The following is a 22282-nucleotide window of genomic DNA, read 5'->3' as shown; positions in this document are numbered from 1 at the left end:
CTGCATGTAAACACCGTGGAATATGTATGATTAAATATAATTTATATAAGCTAGTAAATCTAGATTTATAAAGGAATGGTCTCTACAGTATTGGCCCTTGCACAGTAATGATCTGGTTAATAAGTGCCAAGAGTTGATTTTTAAGTCGGAAATGTGAAACATTATGGCAATTTGCTTATTAAATATTGCCCAGAATCAGAAACAAAAATTTTCTGGAAAGAATGCTATTATATTTTGAAAAATAACATTAGTTACAAATGTTTTTCACCCAAAGGTATCCTTAATTAATTCTGTATGACTTGTATTCCTATCTAATAACTAACATAAAAGTACCAGAATACAAGACTGACAGGATACACATTTTTGATTTATGTGCAACTCATTCCATTTCTCACACTGGTAATCCATAGTTAGAAGAGATTAATGCTAGTTTGTTACACAGTAATAATCACTACCATCAAGTAACAGCTAGCTTATTTCAAATTTCTTTAATTCTCTTAGGTTATAGTCATAACCTGTGAATAATTCCCAAAACTTTTTCTCAAGATTCAAGCTGGAGAGGAACTTCACTTCTCTTTTAATTGCTGGGCTTCCAAGCTATTCCTCTGGCCAAGGCTAGCTCAGCAAGTTTTTGTTTTCTTGCAGAAGCAGTCCCAGGAACTAAAAGTTGGTATGGTTCTTTTCAAAGTGTAGTTATTAGCATCTACTTGACAGCTTTTATTATTTTAATTTTTATTTAGTTTTTTAAAAAGATCTTCTTTATTTGTCAGAGAAAGAGAGGCAAAGGCAGAGGAAGAGCTGGCAGAGGCAGAAGCAGCTCCCTGCTGAGCAAGGAGCCCAATGTAGGACTCAATCCCAGGACCCTAGGATCATGACCTGAGCTGAAGGCAGACACTTTAACCAAATGAGCCACCCAGGTGTCCACACTTGACAGTTTTTAGCGCCTGCTGTCATATTTAAAGTTGAACGTGGGGGACAGTACAAAGCTGTGCTTTCATCTCTACACATACTCCTGGGGTCACCTCTCTTGCAAATCAAGGAGACAAGATTGCTTCTATTTCAAGGTATTGATAAATATAACAAACACAGGGAAATTTAAAGTCTAAGTCATTTTATATAGGTCCTTTAAGGCTTGATCTTCCTTCAAGAATTCAAGCTTATTGAATGTCTACCCAGCATGTAGGTCTACACAAGTTAACTTATAAAAGCAGGTGTTTTTTTATCTCGAACAAGTCACTGTATTAATACCAACTTCCCTTAGCCTCCGTTCTACACCGGAATGATTTCTTTGGTAATTTTCTCTCAGGTAAAAGGTTATACTTTGGTTCAAAAAGTAGATAAACCATCCATTTTCTTTTTCTTTTTTTTTTAATATATATATATTATTTATTTATTTATTTGACAGACAGAGATCACAAGCAGACAGAGAGGCAGGCAGAGAGAGAGGAGGAAGCAGGCTCCCTGCTGAGCAGAGAGCCCGATGTGGGGCTCAATCCCAGGACTCTGAGATCATGACCCGAGCCGAAGGCAGCGGCTTAACCCACTGAACCACCCAGGCGCCCATTTTCAAACTGTCCATTTCACCTGCTTTAGCACAGAATTCTGCTTTTGATAGCTCTGAACCTGAACTGGCAATACAAATCCCAAATTTACAGAAATTGGGAAAAGAGGCTCAGATTGGGAGTATCTTCTTATTTAGAAATTTTAAACTTCAACAACAAATGGGAAATTTGACACAATACACATTTCTATTTTCATTGTGTATTTCCTCTACCGCTAAAGAGCTGGGGCTCATTAGAATATAAAACTCCAAAGTTGCCTATGATTCACAACTAACTCACTGTTTAAAAAGCCTGCACATTTCAATCTGTGACAGCCACAGAGGTGGAAAGGACAAGGAAGTATGTGAGTCATGTGTGCGTGTGACAACAAATAAGATGAGAACCAAGACTGAGGAAATATGTGAGTTCTTGTGTGTGTGTGATAACAAACAAGAGCCAAGTTTCCATTCTCCCAAGTAGATTCAATGAAGCACGTCTGTCAATCCCTTTCTCACCTTTAAATACCATTATTTGGAACCATAACCAGTGACAACCTCTTATCAGCAATTGGAACACAGGTTTTCCTTCTTAAAAAGAGCACTGCTGTCCCTCTGGTGACCTCACAGGGATGTCATGAAATAAAAGACTACAGTACTTTTCTTTCTTTCTTTCTCCTTCCCTTCCTCTTTTTTTTTTTTTAAGATTTTATTCATTTGACAGAGAGAGAGAGAACAGAGGGAAAGTGAGAGGGAGCAGACTCCCTGCTGAGCAGAGAGCCCAAGGTGGGGCTGGATCCCAGAACACTGAGATCATGACCTGAGCTGACTGAGCCCCTGTAATACTTTCTGAATAACTGACTAAAGTTATCCAATTCAAAGGACGATTACTCTATATCACATTCAGCTTATCAGAAGAGCTTCTGCTCCTCCAGTTTGAAGTAGCTAAAGTAGTAGCTTCATGACTTGCTTTTATATAGAGCCACTACTATCTTTGCTTCTCCTAAATGCCCCTCCACTCCCACGGCTTCCTCTTAATGATGGAAAATGAGCTCTCTAGAGCCTGAAAATTTTCAGAAAGAAATTCTGTTGCTGAGGTTATATACAAGAAGTACCTTCTTCCCCAACTCCTACAAAAGTCTTAAATAGTAAATGCTCCAACTCCAGGGTCTATGGCCAACTACTATTCCATCTGGCTAAGGGAAGAATGGCCTACTTTTAGGCACCTGAGAGAAGATGTGACCCTCTTTTAGGTTACATATGAAATGTTTGGCTTATCTTGATTTTGTTAGAAAATCTATGAGAAAAGGAGACTCTATCCCACTTTCTCAATTCTATATTATACTAGATAATGATTTCAGGTCATGCTCCTTAGTCAATTTTAAAATTAGTAACAGATCATAATCCTGATAAACAATTAGCAGCTATAGGATTAGGTTTCTTAGTTGTACTCACCTTAAATTATTTTGTTGGCCAGGTGGAATGACACTATAGTAAACTGGCATTCCTGTTGTGGGCATAGATCCTTGATTAGATTGATTAGGGAACATAACAGGCTGTTGATAAGTCTGATGGGCAATTCCTTGAGAAGTTTGAGGCAGTGAAACCTAAAATTTGAAAGACAATTTAAAGGGAAAAAGATTCTTCAAAACCTTGCAAATGATAATGTCTCTTGCCTCCATAAACACTTCTAGTATCAACATTTAGAAATAAGCTAAAGTGCCAATAGTCATGATAAGTTAGCCACAGTACCACCACTTTATTTATGTTCCTTTCAGCCAGCTTTAGCTTTTGGCTAGCATTTAGCAACTGAACAGTAGGCAAGATGCATTAGATTATAAAAATAAAATGTGACTTACATCTTTAAGTAAAAGTTGTTTTAAAAAATAAGTGGATTCCAAATAAGCATGATCATTTGACGTGGAAGAGTAGATAATACAGTACATCTTAGACAGAGCTAAATAAAACTCAGGTAGGGCAGCAGTGAGATACACTGGATCAGAAAGACTGAGTTTTGGAGTTTAAGATATCTAGATGTGATACTGGCTTTATCCTTCAGCTTTCTATGAAACGTTAGGCAAATGACTTAACTATTTTGAGGTCCAACAACTCCTTATGTGAAAAAATGAGATGCTATCCCCATCTCATGGGAGGCATTATCTCCACTGTAATCTCTGCTTGTAGGATCTTGCAGAGTAGACATCTGGTGAACAGCGGATCTTTCAGTTCTGTTTTCTATATTATCTACATAGAACCCGCATGAACAGAATGGATTTTTCAGGTCTCTGGTTTCTAAAATAGAAACCACAGACACAATGGACTCTTCTGTTGTTGTTTTTACTATTGCAATGGGTTCTTAATTTATAAATGAGTTATAACATTACAGGTAGATTATACTGATTTTGGTAAGTAAGGCCAATACAAAAGCTTCTGATGGTTATGATGATGATGTTAGCAACTGTAGTAGCAATAACAGATGATACTGATGATAATGCAAATTAACATTACTAAGTATTTATCACCATGCATCAGGTTCTGTTCTAATAACTTTATGCATGTTATAATATTAAGTCTTCCTAATAACTATAAGAAGGTACTTTTATCATCCCTATTTTATAGATGGGGAAAACTGAGGTTAAGTAACTTGTCCAAGGTTGTATGGCTAGTAAGCAGGGAAGTTAAGATTTGAAACTATACCTTCTGGTTCCAGAGCTTCAGCTCTTTAACCATTTCATTATTCTCTATACCTGGCTTCCATGATTTAGAAGGTGATTAACTTCTAATAAGTCTTGTTTCTGAAATGCAAACTAGTCTTTTCAAAACACACAGTAATCCCTAAATTACTTTCAATTTGGCTCAGTTATTGCAAAGAGGAAGTTATTCATTTGATGTATCCAACTCTGTATAACATAATATATATCAGTCTTTTGTGCCTACTGTGGGAGTGTAACATTCTAAGATTATTATTTCTGATTGTATCTAAGTTAATATATACTCAATGCAGATCCAAGGACAATGACACAGTTCAATCCAGACAATTAAGCTATAGAACAAATCTGTAACTAGTGGTAAAGAAAAACTAAAAAAGAGAGGGAACAGTATGTGAGACATATGGCCACCAAATACAGTTTACTGAGGACAGATGATTTTTCTTAGTTTTTAGACAGCATTTTATCCCTCACTCAGCCTCTCTACCAGAGGTAGCCGGAATTATAAAGCAGGCTCTAATTGCTCTACAGGGCCACCCTTCTCATAGTCTCTTACCCAGTATGACGATTATATAAAATACTTTGAGAAATGATTTATAACTTATTAAAAAAGTACACTATAGAAATTTTAATTATTGTCTTAGTTCTGATACATTTCCAGTATCTAGCTTAAAAAAAAAAAAAAACCCAAAACCCTACATTAACAAGTCTATAATTTATTTAAAAATTGTATTACTTGCACTAGACCGTGAGTCCCTAGAAGTAAAGCAGATCTTAGTTTCACAGTACCTGGACATCTAACCGGTGCTCAATGTACTGGGCTAGGTAGCACAACCAAGGTCCTTGACAGAAGAGATTTCCTGGCCTGGTACTGATCCTCTCTAATGTCTAGCTATGGAGAAGAAGGGAATGGGCAGTCTCATGTGCCTGGGCTCAAGCACAGAGGATAAGGAAGCATGGAGATGGGAGAGAAAACAAAGATGCAAAATCCGGTTTCATGCTCCATTTTTTCTTTTTTCCTTAGCTGCTTTCTATTAGTAAGAAACTAGAAAACTAGACAAACATATATATATATATATATATATATATATATATAGATAGATAGATAGATAATTTTTTTTTTTTTTTTTTACTAGACATACCCTTAGAGCTCACTAGTCCCTGACAGTTCCATAGTTTACATTTAATTCCAATTTAAAATTTCTGGAATTACACGAAATATGCTAGCATCTTTACTCATATCCCTTCCCATCCCCAGAATTTCTTCTTAATGAATTTATGCCCATAATTTTGTTTTAAGAGACAGTTAAAGGTTTTTATTTTTCTAGAGAACTTCTACATTTAGGTTCCTAATCTATTCATGGCTCTACTTCATAATCCCTTTAGTTATGGGTCCGTGCACTATCATCAACTTGTTTACATGTACATTTATCTTCCTAACTAGACTGTCTTTACCTTGTTGAGATGAATGAAGACGGTCTCTGATTTCTTAGCATTAGGTTCAGCTATGGAAAACCATGAGGCCTATTTGCAAGTAATTCCAAAAAAACCCCCCTCATTTAAAAGTAATTCCAGAAAGATGAAAGAAGAATAAAACAAATTTCTGAAAATATGCCATATTATACTAGATATATTTCACTTATTCATGGAACAATAGATATTTCCACTTTAGAACTATAAGTTAAAATCCACATTTTTAATACATGATATCATATACATGATATGCCATTCTTTTTTGGGACTGAGGTGAGGAAAAAGACCAGTTCCAGCATGGAAAACAACCTTCTTCTCTATAAACACTCATTTATAGTTTGTACTCTACCTCACTCTTTTAGATACCTATCTCTACCATTATTTTCCCTCTCATTCCACTCTTCCCTCAAAAGAGACTATATAAGAAGCTGAAGAATAGAATAAGATACTTTCTTATTATACATTTATATCATTGGAAACACAGACAATGCCAAATAAAATTTACTTGCTACTATCAATGTGGTTAATATTGTAGTTCACATATAATTTTTAATAAAAATTACAGAAGTGAATGAATAAAGCAGTACATGAGGGTAAAACAAAGCTGCTATACTAATAAAACTCTTGAGACCATAAAGTTATGTATCACAAAAGCATTTTCTCTATATTAACACGAGAGGAGATGAACTGTGGCTATACATTTTATTTATTCCAAATCTCCTCCACCCAAAGATGGCAATAGTGACAACATACCTGGTATGATGGCACTGAAGGATATGGGATGACTACTCCTTGGATCTGATTTCCAATGCTGTTGGGCTGGCCACCAACTAGGCTCTGACTCTGGGGTTGCTGAACTCCAACTAGTCCTTGGTAGTTTTGCTGGTGATTGGGTATAACTTGATAACCTGTAATGGCACAATGAGTTAAGCCCTGCTTTGAGTTTATTTATTTATTTTTTTATCTAATAGAATGTTTTTGTGTTTTAAGCAAATATTTTTGTGTTTTGAAATGACAAAATTCTGTTAAAATAACAAATCTTAAAAACCCTCTATCATGAGAGCTAACTTTTATTTTTTTTTTTATTTTATTTTTTTTTTTTTTATTTATTTGTCAGAGAGAGAGAGAGAGCGTGAACACAGGCAGACAGAATGGCAGGCAGAGGCAGAGGGAGAAGCAGACTCCCTGCTGAGCAAGGAGCCCGATGTGGGACTCGATCCCAGGACGCTGGGATCATGACCTGAGCCGAAGGCAGCTGCTTAACCAACTGAGCCACCCAGGCGTCCCGAGAGCTAACTTTTAAAGGGTTTACTGTATAGGTAACTCCCAGCTATATTTTTCCCCACTTAAAATACATTCAAGTAAATTTTGTGTACAAAGATTTCCTTTATAGTTGAGGAAATTTATATGGTCACAGATTTGGTTTACAGACAATTAGTTTCTGAGGACCAGTATTGGCTACATAATTTCTAGTACCTAGGCAAGAGGAAAATGCAGGACTGCTTGTTAAAAATTACTGAGAATTTTGAGTTGGTAAGAGCAGAACATTAAACCAAACCCAGGGCCTTCCCTGTGTTAGCTCAGAGGGTGCATGCCCAGGAAGCTGGCCCTTCTGAATATCAAAAGCAGGAAAGAAGAGAACTACTTTTACAGAATGGTTGTCACACTAAAATAGGAATCCTTATATTAGGAATGTGTCAAGAGCACAAGGAAAATGGAGTCATTTAGCAAATTTTTAGCTTATTTCCTTATTATATTACTAAGGTCACTTGGCAGAGAAACAGATCATTAAAGAGATTAAGTAATTTGACTGAAGTCACGAATCAGACACCTAAGGGACAACTCTTCTCTAAACTAAAGGCACTGGTAGTAATTTACTACTTAAGTATTTACTACTTAAGAGTTACTTAAGTAGTAAATTGAGAGTATAAATTTACTTTTTTAAATAAAAAGCAATTATTTATTTAAATAAAAACCCACAATGATAAGCTTTGAGTAGTGAATTAAGAATTGTATTTAAAAAAAGAAAGAAAAGAGGAATTGTATTTTGTTTCTTGACCCCAAGAGGATTCCTTTTAGGTAAACCAATTATCTCAAAACTTATGTAAATTACTAGACGTTATCAGAAATCATTTTTTTCTTTCTTAAAAGAAATCAGATAAAAATAACTAACCATCCAGCTTCAGGGTATTTAAAAAAGTTTCTACAAAAGATGAACAAAACTATAGTATTGTCTATACAAACTTTCACAACTAAATGTCAGTTAAATGATTTCTCTGGTAATACCATAAATATATCTCACTATCTTATAAATATCGGTTCATTTCTATGTTTATTAATCCCCAAAGCAACAGAAATGGCAAAGATCGCATCTCAGGTATTTAACTATAGACAACAGCATCACTGTAGCTGCCTTGAAGTCTCAATGATTCTGCTCAATGACTAAATAATTTAATAAAGTCTAGGATCAACCTTCTCTAAAGATAGAAATACAAAGCATATTTGTTAACTAAAGAACATATTAACACCAACAAAATAAAAATGCAGTTATAGTGAACTATTATTTACAGTGAAGGGTTTTGTAAAATTATGCTATCTCTATGGCAGTAGTGCATTATGGCCATGTTACAAATGACAAATCGAACTTAGTACAAAAAATTTAAATTCTAATTCTAGTCAGTAATGAAGTGATTGATAATATGCTATTTCCTCAACTTTCTGTGAATGTATTTTCTGTAATACTTAAACTTGTAGGCAGAGAAAGAACCAGGGGAAGCTCATTTCTTGCCCTTTAGTCTTAACAATTAACAGTCAGCCCTCTTTTCAGTTTATCAAATCACGTGTACTTCAAATTCATGTCCTAACTTCCAAACACCATGAAAACACACATTGATACATTTCCACTCCTAGGAACATAAAGAGCAGGAATGGAAATAGGATGTGAAGATATAACCTTTCCTTGTGTTGGAAACACTACCTCAGAACATACACATAGAGAAGCATAAACTGTAGTGTCAGAATTTGGGCTCAGCTCTAAGTAAATTACAATGGTCTTATGAGAATACAGTTCACTACAATTGAAAAGAAAAATGTAGAAACCTGGCAGAATTCACTGTAACATAACCTGACTTAAAATACCTTGACTTATACAGTCACATTCCCCCAAGGAACTTCAACTATTTCTCATACTACCCTTGTAGTTTATTCAAAGTACTTTTAAAGTTATAGCTTACCTTTGCAATATAACTTTGAAAAAAAAAAAATGTCAATGCATGGGCAAATGTGGCTCTGATCTCCTTTACTTAAATTTACTAATTTTTGGAGATTCACATTGGAGCCTTGGAGCATTGGAGAATTTTTCATATGAAAAAAAAGTTTAACAGAAAACTTTTAATAAATAGTTATAGATTCCATGTCACAGGATACTACATTATAGAATTTGCACCAGTAAGTTTCCAGTGGTATTTTAGATTTCCTAATGCAACCAAATCCCAATCAATATCCATGTCACAGTATTATCTCCACACAAACATCACGCACATTTTCAAAACATGACAACATAACATGAAATCTAAAATATCTGATTCTAGCACCTCACCATTTGTAACAGATGGTAGTATGTTGTGAACCCGGGGTGTGACTGGTGGGTGATATAAATATAAGTAATGTCCCTATCTTTGAATTAGGTATGCTTAGCCCTGACACTGCTATTAGAACAGCAGTATAAATAGGACTTAGGAAAATAGGAGGGAGAAATTAACCCTGACAGAGGTAGACATTTGAGCTTGGACTTAAAAAAAAAAAAAATGATAGAAAAGAAGTATAAAATGAATAATATCTGTGGGGAAGAGTAGAAGAGTTGTGAGAACACAAAGTTCTAGATATGAAAGACTTGGAAAATAGAACAATGTCTAAATATTAGTACTTCATTCAAAAGTAGCATAAATACACTGGTAGCATATTCCTAAAACAATAGTGGAGCTATTAAAAACAAAAATGTCAAACACTTTAAAAGAAAATATATTTCCTAAGAAGCTTATATTAATCTTCACAGAATTTTGTTCATTTCCTTATTTCCAGACATTTTAAAAGCTATAGGTAACCCTCCTAAGTGATTTTTGCTGCATTATACCCTCCAAGCACCTAGACAGGGATGGGAGGCACTCCAAAGTGACTCCTGCCTTGGGGAGAGGGGAAGATAACCAAACAAACTAGCTCCACTGCAGCCCCAGCAGATGGAATGGGGGCAGACATCTGATCTGCCAGTCACACCCACCAACAAAAACCTCTCAGGGGCAGCACAAGAAGAGAGCCCTGCAGTTTGGGATCACTGCAGCCATGCCAGACAAATTGGAGGCAGGGATCTAATCTGACTGCTGGCCCCACCTACCTACAAAAGCCTCTCAAGGGACCCTGCAGGTTGGTGCTATTGTAGCCACAGTGAACTGGATGAGGGCAGGCCTCTGGTCTGATTGGTGAGAATGCCCAACTACAAGCCCACAGTGGCCCTAATCTTTGCCCTAAATAGCACAGGGACTAAATCCTGCCCACAGCATGCAAGGTGGGCCATTGTAGCTAAGAGAAGTGAAGATAAATGTGGCTCAGATACAACAGCAAAGAACATGCAACCCATGGAGGAGACACCCTGAAGAACCTGGTTCAGGTAAACAGGAGACACTGTGCAACAGGGCACTGCCCTTCTTCATAAGGCTACTACTTTAAAGATCAGTAGACATAGCTCACCTTCCTAATACATATAAACAAACACAGAGTTATACAAGACGAGGAGAATAAAATATGTCCCAAATTAAAGAACAGGACAAAATCGCAAAAAAAGAGATAAATGAAAGTGAGATCAGCTATATTCCTGGATAAAGAATTCAAAGTAGGGACGCCTGGGTGGCTCAGTTGGTTAAGCAGCTGCCTTCGGCTCAGGTCATGATCCCAGCGTCCTGGGATCGAGTCCCATATCGGGCTCCTTGCTCCGCAGGGAGCCTGCTTCTCCATCTGACTCTGCCTTCCACTCTGTCTGCCTGTGCTCGCTCTCGCTCGCTCTCTCTGACAAATAAATAAAATCTTAAAAAAAAAAAAAAAAAAAAAGAATTCAAAGTAATGTACTTTGTAATAATACAAAGATACTAACTGGACTTGGAGAAAAAAAATGGACAAACTCAGTGAGAACTTCAACGAAGAGAAAATAATAATAAGGGGAAAAAAAAACCAAAAAACCCGGTCAGAGATAAAGAATTCAATAACTGAAATGAAAAATATACTAGAAGGAATCAACAGATTAGAGGATGCAGAAAAACAGATCATTAATCTAGAAGGCAGGGTAATGAAAATAAAAAAGAAAAAATAACAATAAAAAATGAGATTAGGTTAAGGGAGCTCAGCAACATCATCAAGTGTAATAATATTTGCATTTTTGGGATCCCAGAAAGAAATGAGAGAGGAAAGGAGGCAGAAAATTTATCTGAAGAAAAAAATAGCTGAAAAATCCCCAAATCTGAGGCAAGAAATATATATTTAAATCCAGAAGGAAGAGGGCCCCCAACAATATCAACCCAAGGAGGTTCACACCAAGATACTTAGTAGTTAAAAGCAGTGATAATGAGAGAATTTTAAAAGCAGCAACAGAAAAGAAAATAGTTTCTTAGGAGGGAAATCCCAGAAGACCAATAAGCTGATTTTTCAGAAGAAACTTTGCAAGCCACAGTGACATGATACACATCAAAGTACTGAAAGGAAAAAAACCACCAACAAGAACACTTTGCCTAGGCAAGATTATCACTCAGAATAAAAAGAGAGAGAGTTTTACAGCCAAATAAATGTTAAAGGAATTCATCACCATTAAACCAGACTTACAAGTTAAAGGGGATTCTTTCAGTGGGAAGAAAGCCATAATCAGTAGTAACAACATTATGAAAGAATAAAATATCATCAGTAAATATAAACACTATAAAAGTGTTTAAATATAAACACTATAAAAGTAGTAGATTAATCACTTATAAAATCATTACAGAGGTTAACGTGCAAAAAAAATTACATTAAATTCTATCTATAAAAAGCATTCAAGGGATCCACAAAGTAAAAGGATGTAAAACATGACATCATATACATAGAATGTAGGTACGAGGGGATTTTAGGTTGGTTCTCTTACAACAGGTTCAAAGTTAAATGGACATCAATGTGATACAGACTGCTACATGCATATGATGTAAATAAGAACCTAATGGTAACCACAAAGCAAAATCCTGCAATAGATAAACAAAATAAAGGGAAAGGAATCTAAGCATTTCACTGAAGAAAACCAGCAAACCACAAGGGAAGAGAGCAAAAGAAGAAAGGAAAAGAGAAGAACTACAAAATCTTGCGCTGCTTACGCTGACAAACGAGTAAATAAAATCTTAAAAAAAAAAAAAAAAAGCAAGACCCATGTATATGATGTCTACAAGAGACTCACTTCAGATCTAAATAATCATGCAGATTTAAAGTTAAGGGATACAAAAACAAAATAACTTCAAGTATATACCCATCAATAACTACTTTGAATGTAAATAGACTAAATGTACCAATCAATCAATGAACATAGGGTGAATGAGTGGATAAAAAAGCAAGATCCTTGGAGTGCCTGGGTGGCTCAGTGGGTTAAGCTTCCACCTTCAGCTCAGGTCATGATCTCAGGGTCCTGGGATCGAGCCCCGCATCGGGCTTTCTGCACAGCGGCGAGACGGCTCCGCCCCCCACCCCTGACTACTTGTGATCTCTATCTGTCGACTAAATAAAGAAAAATCTTAAGGGAAAAAAAAAAAAAAAAAAAAGCAAGACTCTGGGATACCCTGGGTGGCTGATCTGGTTAAGTATCTGCGACTCAGGTCATGATCCCAATTTCCTGGCATCAAGTCCCACACTGGGCTCCTTGCTCAGCAGGGAGCCCGAGCCCGCTTCTCCCTTGACCTATGGTACTCCCTGCTTGCGCTGACAAACGAGTAAATAAAATCTTAAAAAAAAAAAAAAAAAAAAAAAAGCAAGACCCATGTATATGATGTCTACAAGAGACTCACTTCAGATCTAAATAATCATGCAGATTTAAAGTTAAGGGATTCAAAAATAGTTACCATGCAAAAGAAGTGAAAAAAAAAAAAGCTGGGGTAGCAATACTTACATAGGACAAAATAGTCTTTAAAACAAAGACTGTAACATGAGACAAAGAAATACACTACATCATGATAAAGGGAACAATCCCACAAGAGAATATAACAATTGTAAATATTTATGCACCCAAGATGGGAATATCTAAGTACATAAAGTAACTATTAAGAGACAGCAAAGAAGAAACTGACAGTAATACAATAATAGTAGGGGACTATAACACGCCATGTACATCAATGGATAGATCATCCAGACAGGAAATAAGGAAGCAGTGGCTCTGAATGACACATTGATCCGTTGGACCTATCAGATATATTCAGAACATTTTTTTCAAAAAACAGTGTAACATACATAGAAGTGCACATGAAACAGTCTCTAGAACAGATCACTTTGTTATGCCACAAAGCAAGTTTTGGTAAACTGAGAAAAACAGAAAACACATCATGCATATTTTCTGACTACAATGGTATGAAACTAGAAATCAATTATAAGAAAAAGTCTAAAAAGAACATGAATACATGGAGGCTAAATAACATCCTATTAAACAACAGATGGCTCAACCAAGAAATCAAAGAGGAAATCAAAAAATACATAGAGACAAATGAAAATGAAAACACAATGGTCCAAAATCTTTGGGATGCAGCAAAAACTGTTCTAAGAGGGAAGTTTACCACCGTACAAGCCTACTTCAAGAGGCAAGAAAAATTTCAAATAAAAAACCTAATCTTAGACCTAAAAGAGCTAGGAAAAGAATAAACACAGCCCAAAGCCCGCAGAAGGAAGGAAATAATAAGGATTAGAGATTAATAGAGTTGAATAGAAATGATATAGAAACTAAAAGCACAACAGATCAGTGAAACCAGAAGCTGATTCTCGTTCATAAAGAACGAGAGAGAGACAGAGAGAGAGAGAAAGGACTTAAATAAAATCCAGAAATGAAGGAGGAGAAATAACTGACAGCTACAGAAATACATAGGATTATAAAAGAATATTATAAAAGATTACATGCCACAAATTGCACAGTCTGGAAAGAATGGATACATTCTAGAAACACATAATCTTCTAAAATGAAATTAGAAAGAAATAGAAAATTTGAACTTCTCAATTACTAGTAATGAAAATTGAATCAGTAATCAAAAAACTGCCCTAAAACAGAACTCCAGGACCAGATGGCTTCACAGGGGAATTCTATAAAACATTATTTATTTATTTTAAAATATTTTATTTATTTGAGAGAAAGATAAAAAAGGGATGTGAGAGAGAGGGATCACAGGCAGAGGGTAGGTGTAAAGGGAGAAGACCCCCTGCTGGGCAGGGAGCCTGAAGCAGGACTCAATTCCAGAACCCTGGCATCATGACCTGAGCTGGTCAGAAGCTTAATCCACTGAGCCACCTGGGTGCCGTCTACCAAACATTTGAAGAAAAATTAATACTTGTTCTTCTCAAATTACTCCAAAAAAAAAAGAAGAAGGAAAGTTACTAAGTTCATTGTATGAGGCCAGAACTACTCTGATACAAAAACTAGATACACTACAAAAAAAAAAAAAAAAAAAAAGAAAAGAAAAAAGAAAAATACTGGCCAGTATCTCTGATGAACACAGATATAAAAATTTCAACAAAATATTAGCAAACCAAATCCAACAATACATTTAATAAAAAATCATTCACCAGTGTAGAGTGGAATTTATTACAGGGATGGAAGGGTGGTTCAATATTTGTGAATCGATCAATGTGATATATCGTATTAAGACAAAGGATGGGGCGCCTGGGTAGCTCAGTGGGTTAAAGCCTCTGCCTTTGGCTCAGGTCATGATCCCAAGGTCCTGGGATCGAGGCCCTCATCGGTCTCCCTGCTCAGCGGGGAGCCTGCTTCCTCCTCTCTCCCTCTGCATATTTGTGATCTCTGCCTGTCAAATAAATAAATAAAATCTTAAAAAAAAAAAAAAGAGAGAGGATAAAACCACATTATTCATCTCAGTGAATGCAGGAAAAGCATTTGATAAAGGACAACTTCCATTTATGATAAAAACTCTCAACAAAGTAGGTTTAGCGGGAACATACATACATAATAAAGCCCACATATGAAAACCCCACAACTAGCATCTCACATATTTAGTGGTGAAAAATGGAGCTTTTCCTCTAAGATCAGGAACAAGACAAGGATGTTCACTCCCACTACTCTTAATCAACAAAGTAATGGAAGCTCCAGCCCCAGCAGTTAGACAAGAAATAAAAGGCACCCAAATTGCAAAGAATAAGTAAAATTTTCACTCTTGGAGATGACATAATATTATACAGAGAATACCCTGAAAATCCCACCAAAAAGATACTACAACCGATAAATGAGCTTAGTAAGGACACAGGATATAAAAGCAACTTACAGAAATCTGCTGTATTACTATACACTAATAATGAAGTAGCAGAAAGAGAAATTAAGAAAACAATATCACTTATAATTGCTTTAAGAAGAGTAAATAAACTTAATTGAGAAGGTCAAAGACTTATACTTTGAAACTATCAAACGTTGTTAAAGAAATAAAAAATGACACAAGTGGAAAGATATTCCATGCTCATGGATTAGAAGAATCAATACTGTTTAAAATGTCCACACTACCTAAAACAACCTATATACCAAGATACCAAAAACATTTTTTACAAAAGTAGAATAAATAATCTGAAAATCTGTATATAACCAGAGAAGACCCTGAATAGCCAAAACAATCTTGAAAAAGAACAAAGCTGGAGGTATCACATTCCTAGATTTCAAACTATAGTATAAATCTCTAGTAATGAAAATAGTATGGTACTGGCACACAGACAGAAACAGAATAGAAAGCCCAGAAATATATAATACTTACATGCTCAATTTATGTATGACAAAGGAGACAAGAACATACAATGGGAAAAAGTCTCTTCAACAAATGATCCTGGGAAAACTGGAAAACTACATGCAAAAGAATGAAACAGGACCATTTTCTTATCCCAAACACAAATAAGCTTAAAATGAATTAGAGTTATGAGACCTGAAACCATTAAAATCATAGAAAAAAAAATGCAGTAATTTTTTTTCTTTTTTCAAAAGAGTTTACTTAACTCATTTTTAAAAAGTAATTTCTACAGCCAACGTGGGGCCCAAATTCATGACCCTGAGATTAAAAGTCACATGCTCTACTGACTAAGTCAGCCAGGCTCCCCACAGGCTACTAATTTCTTCTTTGACATTGGCCTTAGAAACATTTCTCTAGATAGGTCTCCCTGGGCAAGAGAAACAGCAAAATTAAATGATTGGGACTATACCAAACTAAAAAGCTTCTGCACAGCTAAGGAAACCATCAACAAAACAAAAAAGTAACCTACTGAACAAGAAAAGATATTTGCAAATGATCTATCTGGTAAGGGGTTAATACCTAAAATATATAAGAAACTTATACAAGTTAACAACAAAACCCTCAAAAAATCCAATTACAAAATGGCAGAGGACATGACAGGCATTCTCTAAAGAAGACATCCAGATGGCCAACAGATACATGAAAAGATGCTCAACATCACTCATCATCAGGGAAATGCAAATCAAAACAACACTGAGATATCACCTTACACTTGTCAGAATGGCTAAAATCAAAAACACAGGAAATAAGGGTTGGAGAGAATGTAGAGAAAAAGGAACCTTTGTACACTGTTGGGAGGAATGTTAACGGTGCAGCCATTGTGGAAAACAGTATGGAGGTTCTTCAAAAAATTAAAAATAAAATTACTATATGATCCAGTAATTCCACTACTGGGTATTTACCCGAAGAAAATGAAAACAGTAATTCAAAAAGACATATGCACCCCTATGTTTACTGCAGCATTGCTCACAATAGCCCAGATAAGAAGGTAACCCAAATGTCCATTGATAGATGAGTGGATAAAGAAGATGTGGTATGAAATATGTACACCATGGACTATTACTCAGCCGTAAAAACAAATGAAATCTGCTATTTGCTACAACACGGGTACACCCAGAGAGTACAATGTTAGGTGAAATAAGTCAGTGAGAAAAAGATGGATATCATACAATTTCACTCCTATGTGGAATCTGGAAAACAAAACAAAGGAACGAACTGAAAGATTGAAACAAAAAACCAGACTCTTAAATAAAGAGAATAAGCAGGTGGTTATGAGAGGGGAGGTGGCTGGCAGGATGGGTGAAATAGGTGAAGGAGTACAGGATCAGGAGTACAGGTATCTTGATGAACACTGAGTAGTGTACAGAACTGTTGAATTATTATATTGCACGCATGAAACTAATGACACTGTATGTTAATTATATAAAATTCATCTCTTTAATTGTTTTCTCATGTGTATGCCTTAATAAACAAAAAATGAAATGATGGGCTTTTTAAGAGTAAGTTAGAAACTTTAACATCTCCCTTCCCCACTTCCATTAAAAACAAAGAAACCCCTATCAGCTATTGCAGAGCTAAGCCAGTAAGTGCACACTCAATATTTACACTCACTGAATAGATAATAGAGAAAAACATATTCTTAGCAGAATAGAATAAAAATAATATATGTTTCTATATGAAACCAGAAGATTACTACGCATGCTGACAGACAGACTGAGAATGGTGTTTTTCATTCTCCATGTTCAGCAAATGGCTCTGTAAGCAAAAGCTGAACTTAAAGTTTTAAGGTAGTGTTTAAAATAAGGTTAAACACATTTAATTGCCATTTCATTAAAATGAAAGTTGACTGCATGATTACGAATCACCTCAGTGAATTCATGAATTTTGGGTCGCTCACAAGTCCTTTCCTTAGAAACTGCATTGCAGCTGAAATGCAGATTTCATGTCATTTACCCCAAACAGTTTACTTGATAAGGAATAACACAAAACGGTTCTGATTCACATTTAATATATAAAGTTTGAAACAAAAAGGTTTTATTTCAATATTTCTGAGTAAGTCTGGACATTTAAGACATCTCTTAAAAAAAGGCTTACTTACATGATTTATACTATAGGTTTTTACAGTAGAACATTTGGAAAATACAAAAAAGGAAAAAGCTACTATGGAAAAAACATTTCTGTAAGACAATTACAGATAATCACCATTTACATGTATATATAGTTAGCCTTATTTCCATGCAGATATAAATATCCACTTACATTATTTATAGAAATGGCATACAAACTGTTTTAAAACCTTTTTCATAGCTATGGATAAGATTAACAAATTTATAAAAATGATGGGAAGTCAATCAGAGAAAGACAACTATCATATGATCTCATTCACATGTCAAGTTTAAGAAACAAAACAGAAGATGATAGGGTGAAGGGAAGGAAAAATAAAACGAAATCAGAGAGGAAGACAAACCATAAGAGACTCTTAATCATAGGAAATAAACTGAGGGGCGCCTGGATGGCTTAGTTGTTAAGCGTCTGCCTTCAGCTCAGGTCCTGATCCTAGGGTCCTACAACTGAGCCTAACATCAAGCTCCCTGCTCAGTGGGGAGACTGCTTCTCCTTCTCCCACTCCCTCTGCCTGTGTTCCCTGTCTTGCTGTATCTCTCTGGCAAATAAATAAGTAAAATCTTTAAGGAAAAAAAAAGAAGGAAATAAACTGAGGGTTGCTGGAGGGGAGGGGGCAGGGGGACTAGGTAACTGGGGGATGTAATGAGCACTGGGTATTATATAAGCTTGATGAACCATTTAACTCTCCTTCTGAAACTAATAATATACTATATGTTAATTGAATTTAAATAAAAACAGTAACAAAAAAAGATGGGAAGGAAAAGGAAATTTTTTAGAACATATTTAGACCTCAAGTTAACAATCCAAGGATGAGAAAAGGAGTCATCTGATGTGAACTCTGTTGTACTTTAAGGAAAAGGCATGTGTTAAGAAGCTAACAAGACAAAAGGACTAAATATTTTAGAACCAACTATGTCAGTATCCTCCAGCCACTCTGGAATTCAGACCAAACACAAATTTAGCCCCAAATTCCTATGCCTTTTCATTTAGAATACTACATAATGTTCATTTTTTTTTTTTTTATAGCACCACAAAGTAACATTAGTAGCTAACACTTACATGACATTTATTAGGTTTTCGGTACTGTTCTAAGTACTTTGTATATGAAGTGAGATGAAGAAACAAAACAAAGAGGTTCACACCTTGTCCAAGGTTACCTCCTGGTAAGTTAAAAGTGGGATTTCCACATAGTAGTCTGATTCTAAAATTTACTTTTCTTAGGTACAAATGTTGAAGTAGAAAAAGTATTAGGGTAATACTGCTCAAATAAGTGGAACACTATACACTTGGTCTCCTTCCATTTTTTCAGTATGTTGGTTAATGAAGGCTTTTACTGTAGTTTAAGATACTTAAGTTTCATGATAATTATAGGAAAAAAATATTGCAAATAGTCAATCAACCAGGGAACCTCTTTCACTTGAATTTAAGATTATTTGTATATATAAATGTGATTATCCAAAATAAGAATCAGAGTGAAAGTTGTTGAAGAGTTAGTGCAGATGGTAGTTAGATAAACTTGGAGCTAAAAAAAGACTATATATCAAAGAGTTTAAACAATCAGACCATAATGCCCTACCCTTCGAAGGTATTCTCCTTTAGTTGTTTTGCCCATTACTCTCAAGATGCGTAGTTTGTGACTTCTGTATTTCAAGGTTACACTTCCTTGCCTTATTATAATTAGATCTCACACATATATGAAACAGTTGGGAAGAGGAAAAGGAGGCTCAAATGGTGACATGTTTCTGGTTCGTGTCCTTTGATCTGTGTACTTTCACACAGATCTTCAATGTTTCTTGTTGGTGTTTAGCTTTGCTATTTTGTTTCAAAGGCTGACTTTGCTCAAAATGTACATTCTGTTGCTATATCCCATATGAGTGCACACAAGATTTAATAGAACTTTCATAACCTGGTTCTCTTCTCTGCAAAGTTGACTTGTTTTGCTAAGAAATCAGACTTTACCTAGTGGGGTAGGTAAAGTTTTTTTTTAAATGCTAAACTGTAACAATTTTCACTTTTTTTTTTTTTTTTAAGATTTCATTTATATATCTGACAGACAGAGATCACAAGTAGGCAGAGAGGCAGGCAGAGAAGGAGGAAACAGGCTCCCTGATGAGCACTGAGCTCGATGTGATCCCACGACGCTCAGGCTTTAACCCACTGAACCACCCAGGTGTTAAAAGCTAGATTTAACCCGGATGCCTGTTACAAAGGGCAATGTTCTGTAGGTTAAGCCTTAAGTTCTTGTGAAGCAATGATTCTTTTCTATACAGAGTAGCTTTACATTAACGTTTATGTTTGAGGCAAGAAAACTCACCAGGTATGAACCACATTGGGCAGGAAGCTGTCAGGACCTAACGACTCTTTCTAGGCCTGTCATGGCTGAAAAAAGGTATCATTTAACATTTGATACTCTGTATGACTAGCTCCCCAGCAGGGAAATTCTACTGGTAATTTGGAGAGGTACCTGAACGTTTTTTTTAGGCGTCACAATGAGATGTTTGACCATTCATTTCAATAATGAAAACAAAAAACCTACAACCTAGTAAATAGTTGAAAAGTATATAATTTTTTTTTTTTTTAAGATTTAATTTGTCAGAGAGAGAGAGCGCACAAGCTGGGGGAGTGGCAGATAGAGGGAGAAGTGGGCTCCTTGCTAAGCAGGGAGGCAGCCATGGAGCTAGATCCCAGGAACCTGGGATCATAACCTGGTCTAAGGCAGATACTTAACTGACTGAGCCACCCAGACACCCCAAAAGTATATAATTTTAGAGTATATTCTCTAAAGAGCAGGATATTAAAAGTTACAAAAAGACTGGGGTGTCTGGCTGGCTCAGTCAGAAGAATGTGTGACATTTGATTTCGGGGTCGTGAGTTCAAGCCCCATGTTGGGTGTAGAGATTACTTAAAAAAAAAAAAAAAGATTTGAAAAAAAGATTAATTGACTTTTTTGGGTGATGTAAGACCACGGGAACTATGTTGGTTAAAGTTACTATAACTGCAGGGAAAACTAGAAATATTCAGTTAGAAAGCACTAAAAACAGAAAAATTCACCACATCATTCTACTAATCAAAGATAAGAACCTTACCACTGTCCATGCAAGACAAAGTCATTAATTTATTATTATTAGCAACATAATATAATCACAAGTATGCCTCACTTTATGCACACTTGGTAAATAAAATTTACATTTAAAATAACTATTCAAGGGCGCCTGGGTGGCTCAGTGGGTTAAGCCTCTGCCTTCAGCTCAGGTCATGATCCCAGGGTTCTGGGATCGAGTCCCGCGTCGGGCTCTCTGCTCAGCAGGGAGCCTGCTTCCTCCTCCGTTCTCTCTCTGCCTGCCTCTCTGCCTACCTGTGATCTCTCTCTCTCTCTCTGCCAAATAAATAAATACAATCTTTGAAAAAATAAAATAAAATAAAATACTATTTAAGTTGCTCACAAATTCCTCTGAACATGTTTTTAAGCAAAGGAATCTCAGGCTGCAGAGCATCAACTGTTACAGCATAGTATTTCGTAGAGAAGTGGCACTGTGGTCCAAGTTCATTATGTAAATTCAGTCTAAAGGATAGTTCTGATAGTTTAGAAGGTATAGTTTGAAGATCAACAAGTATGAGGAAAAAAAACCAGTGATCTAGAAAAGAGGGAGAAAGCTGAAGACTAGAAAAAGGAAGTAGATTCCTAGAGAATGAAAAGTACCATTAGGTTGCTGGAAGGGAGGTGGGCAGGGGGATGGGTTAAATAGGTGATGGGTAGAGACACCTGCCTGGCTGGCTCAGTCAGAAGAGCATGTGACTCTTGGTCCCAAGGTTGTGAGATCCAGCCCCATGCTGGGTATAGAGATGACTTAGATAAATAAACTTTAAAAAAAAATAGGTGATGGATATTAAGGAGGATACTTGTAGTGGTGAGGACCAGGTGTTGTATGTAACTGATAAGAGTGACTAAATTCTACCCCTGAAGCTAATATTGCACTCTATGTTAACTAGCTGGAATGTAAATAAAAACTTGGGAGAAGAAGAAAAAAAAATTCTAAGCGAAGAGTATTTCCAGTAATCTAACACATACCACCAACTTGGCTACACCTAAATTATTCTTTCTTTAATAATAAGTGTTTCAGTATATCAGAAATTAAAACAACAACAACACAAATCCTTCCTGTGATCTGTCTAGGTTTTAACCTGGGAGTCAGAGGAAAATAGGATCTATATCATCTTAGAAATTTGTGTCAATATTGTGGGAAAACATGCATTTTGTAAAGTAAGCATGCCATATAAGTGATACAAAACAACAGAATAAAAATATCCAGACCTCAACATAGGTGTTATTTAACAGTGTCATTCTCCTTTGTTAAAGGACTGCACTGCTGCAATATTACCCCATTTCTTCTAGCACTTTC

The 22282-nt window shown here is 35.9% G+C and overlaps 1 protein-coding gene across 14 annotated transcripts in view; it reads right to left on the bottom strand.

Moving 5' to 3' along the window:
* The window catches only part of R3HDM1 (R3H domain containing 1), a 131319-nt gene that overhangs the window by 42967 nt on the left and 66070 nt on the right, over positions 1 to 22282 (bottom strand). For all 14 annotated transcript variants that reach the window (XM_082689284.1, XM_082689290.1, XM_082689291.1 and 11 more), the window contains 2 exons: positions 6472 to 6626; positions 2993 to 3144 (listed from right to left, as the gene is read on the bottom strand). In XM_082689284.1, coding sequence (XP_082545410.1) covers positions 2993 to 3144; positions 6472 to 6626 — 307 coding nt within the window. The remainder of the gene's footprint in view (positions 1 to 2992; positions 3145 to 6471; positions 6627 to 22282) is intronic.

This window comes from Mustela nivalis, assembly GCF_964662115.1.
Source record: "Mustela nivalis genome assembly, chromosome: 11".
Classification (NCBI taxonomy): domain Eukaryota; kingdom Metazoa; phylum Chordata; class Mammalia; order Carnivora; family Mustelidae; genus Mustela; species Mustela nivalis.
This window is presented reverse-complemented; position numbering and strand designations above follow the sequence as displayed.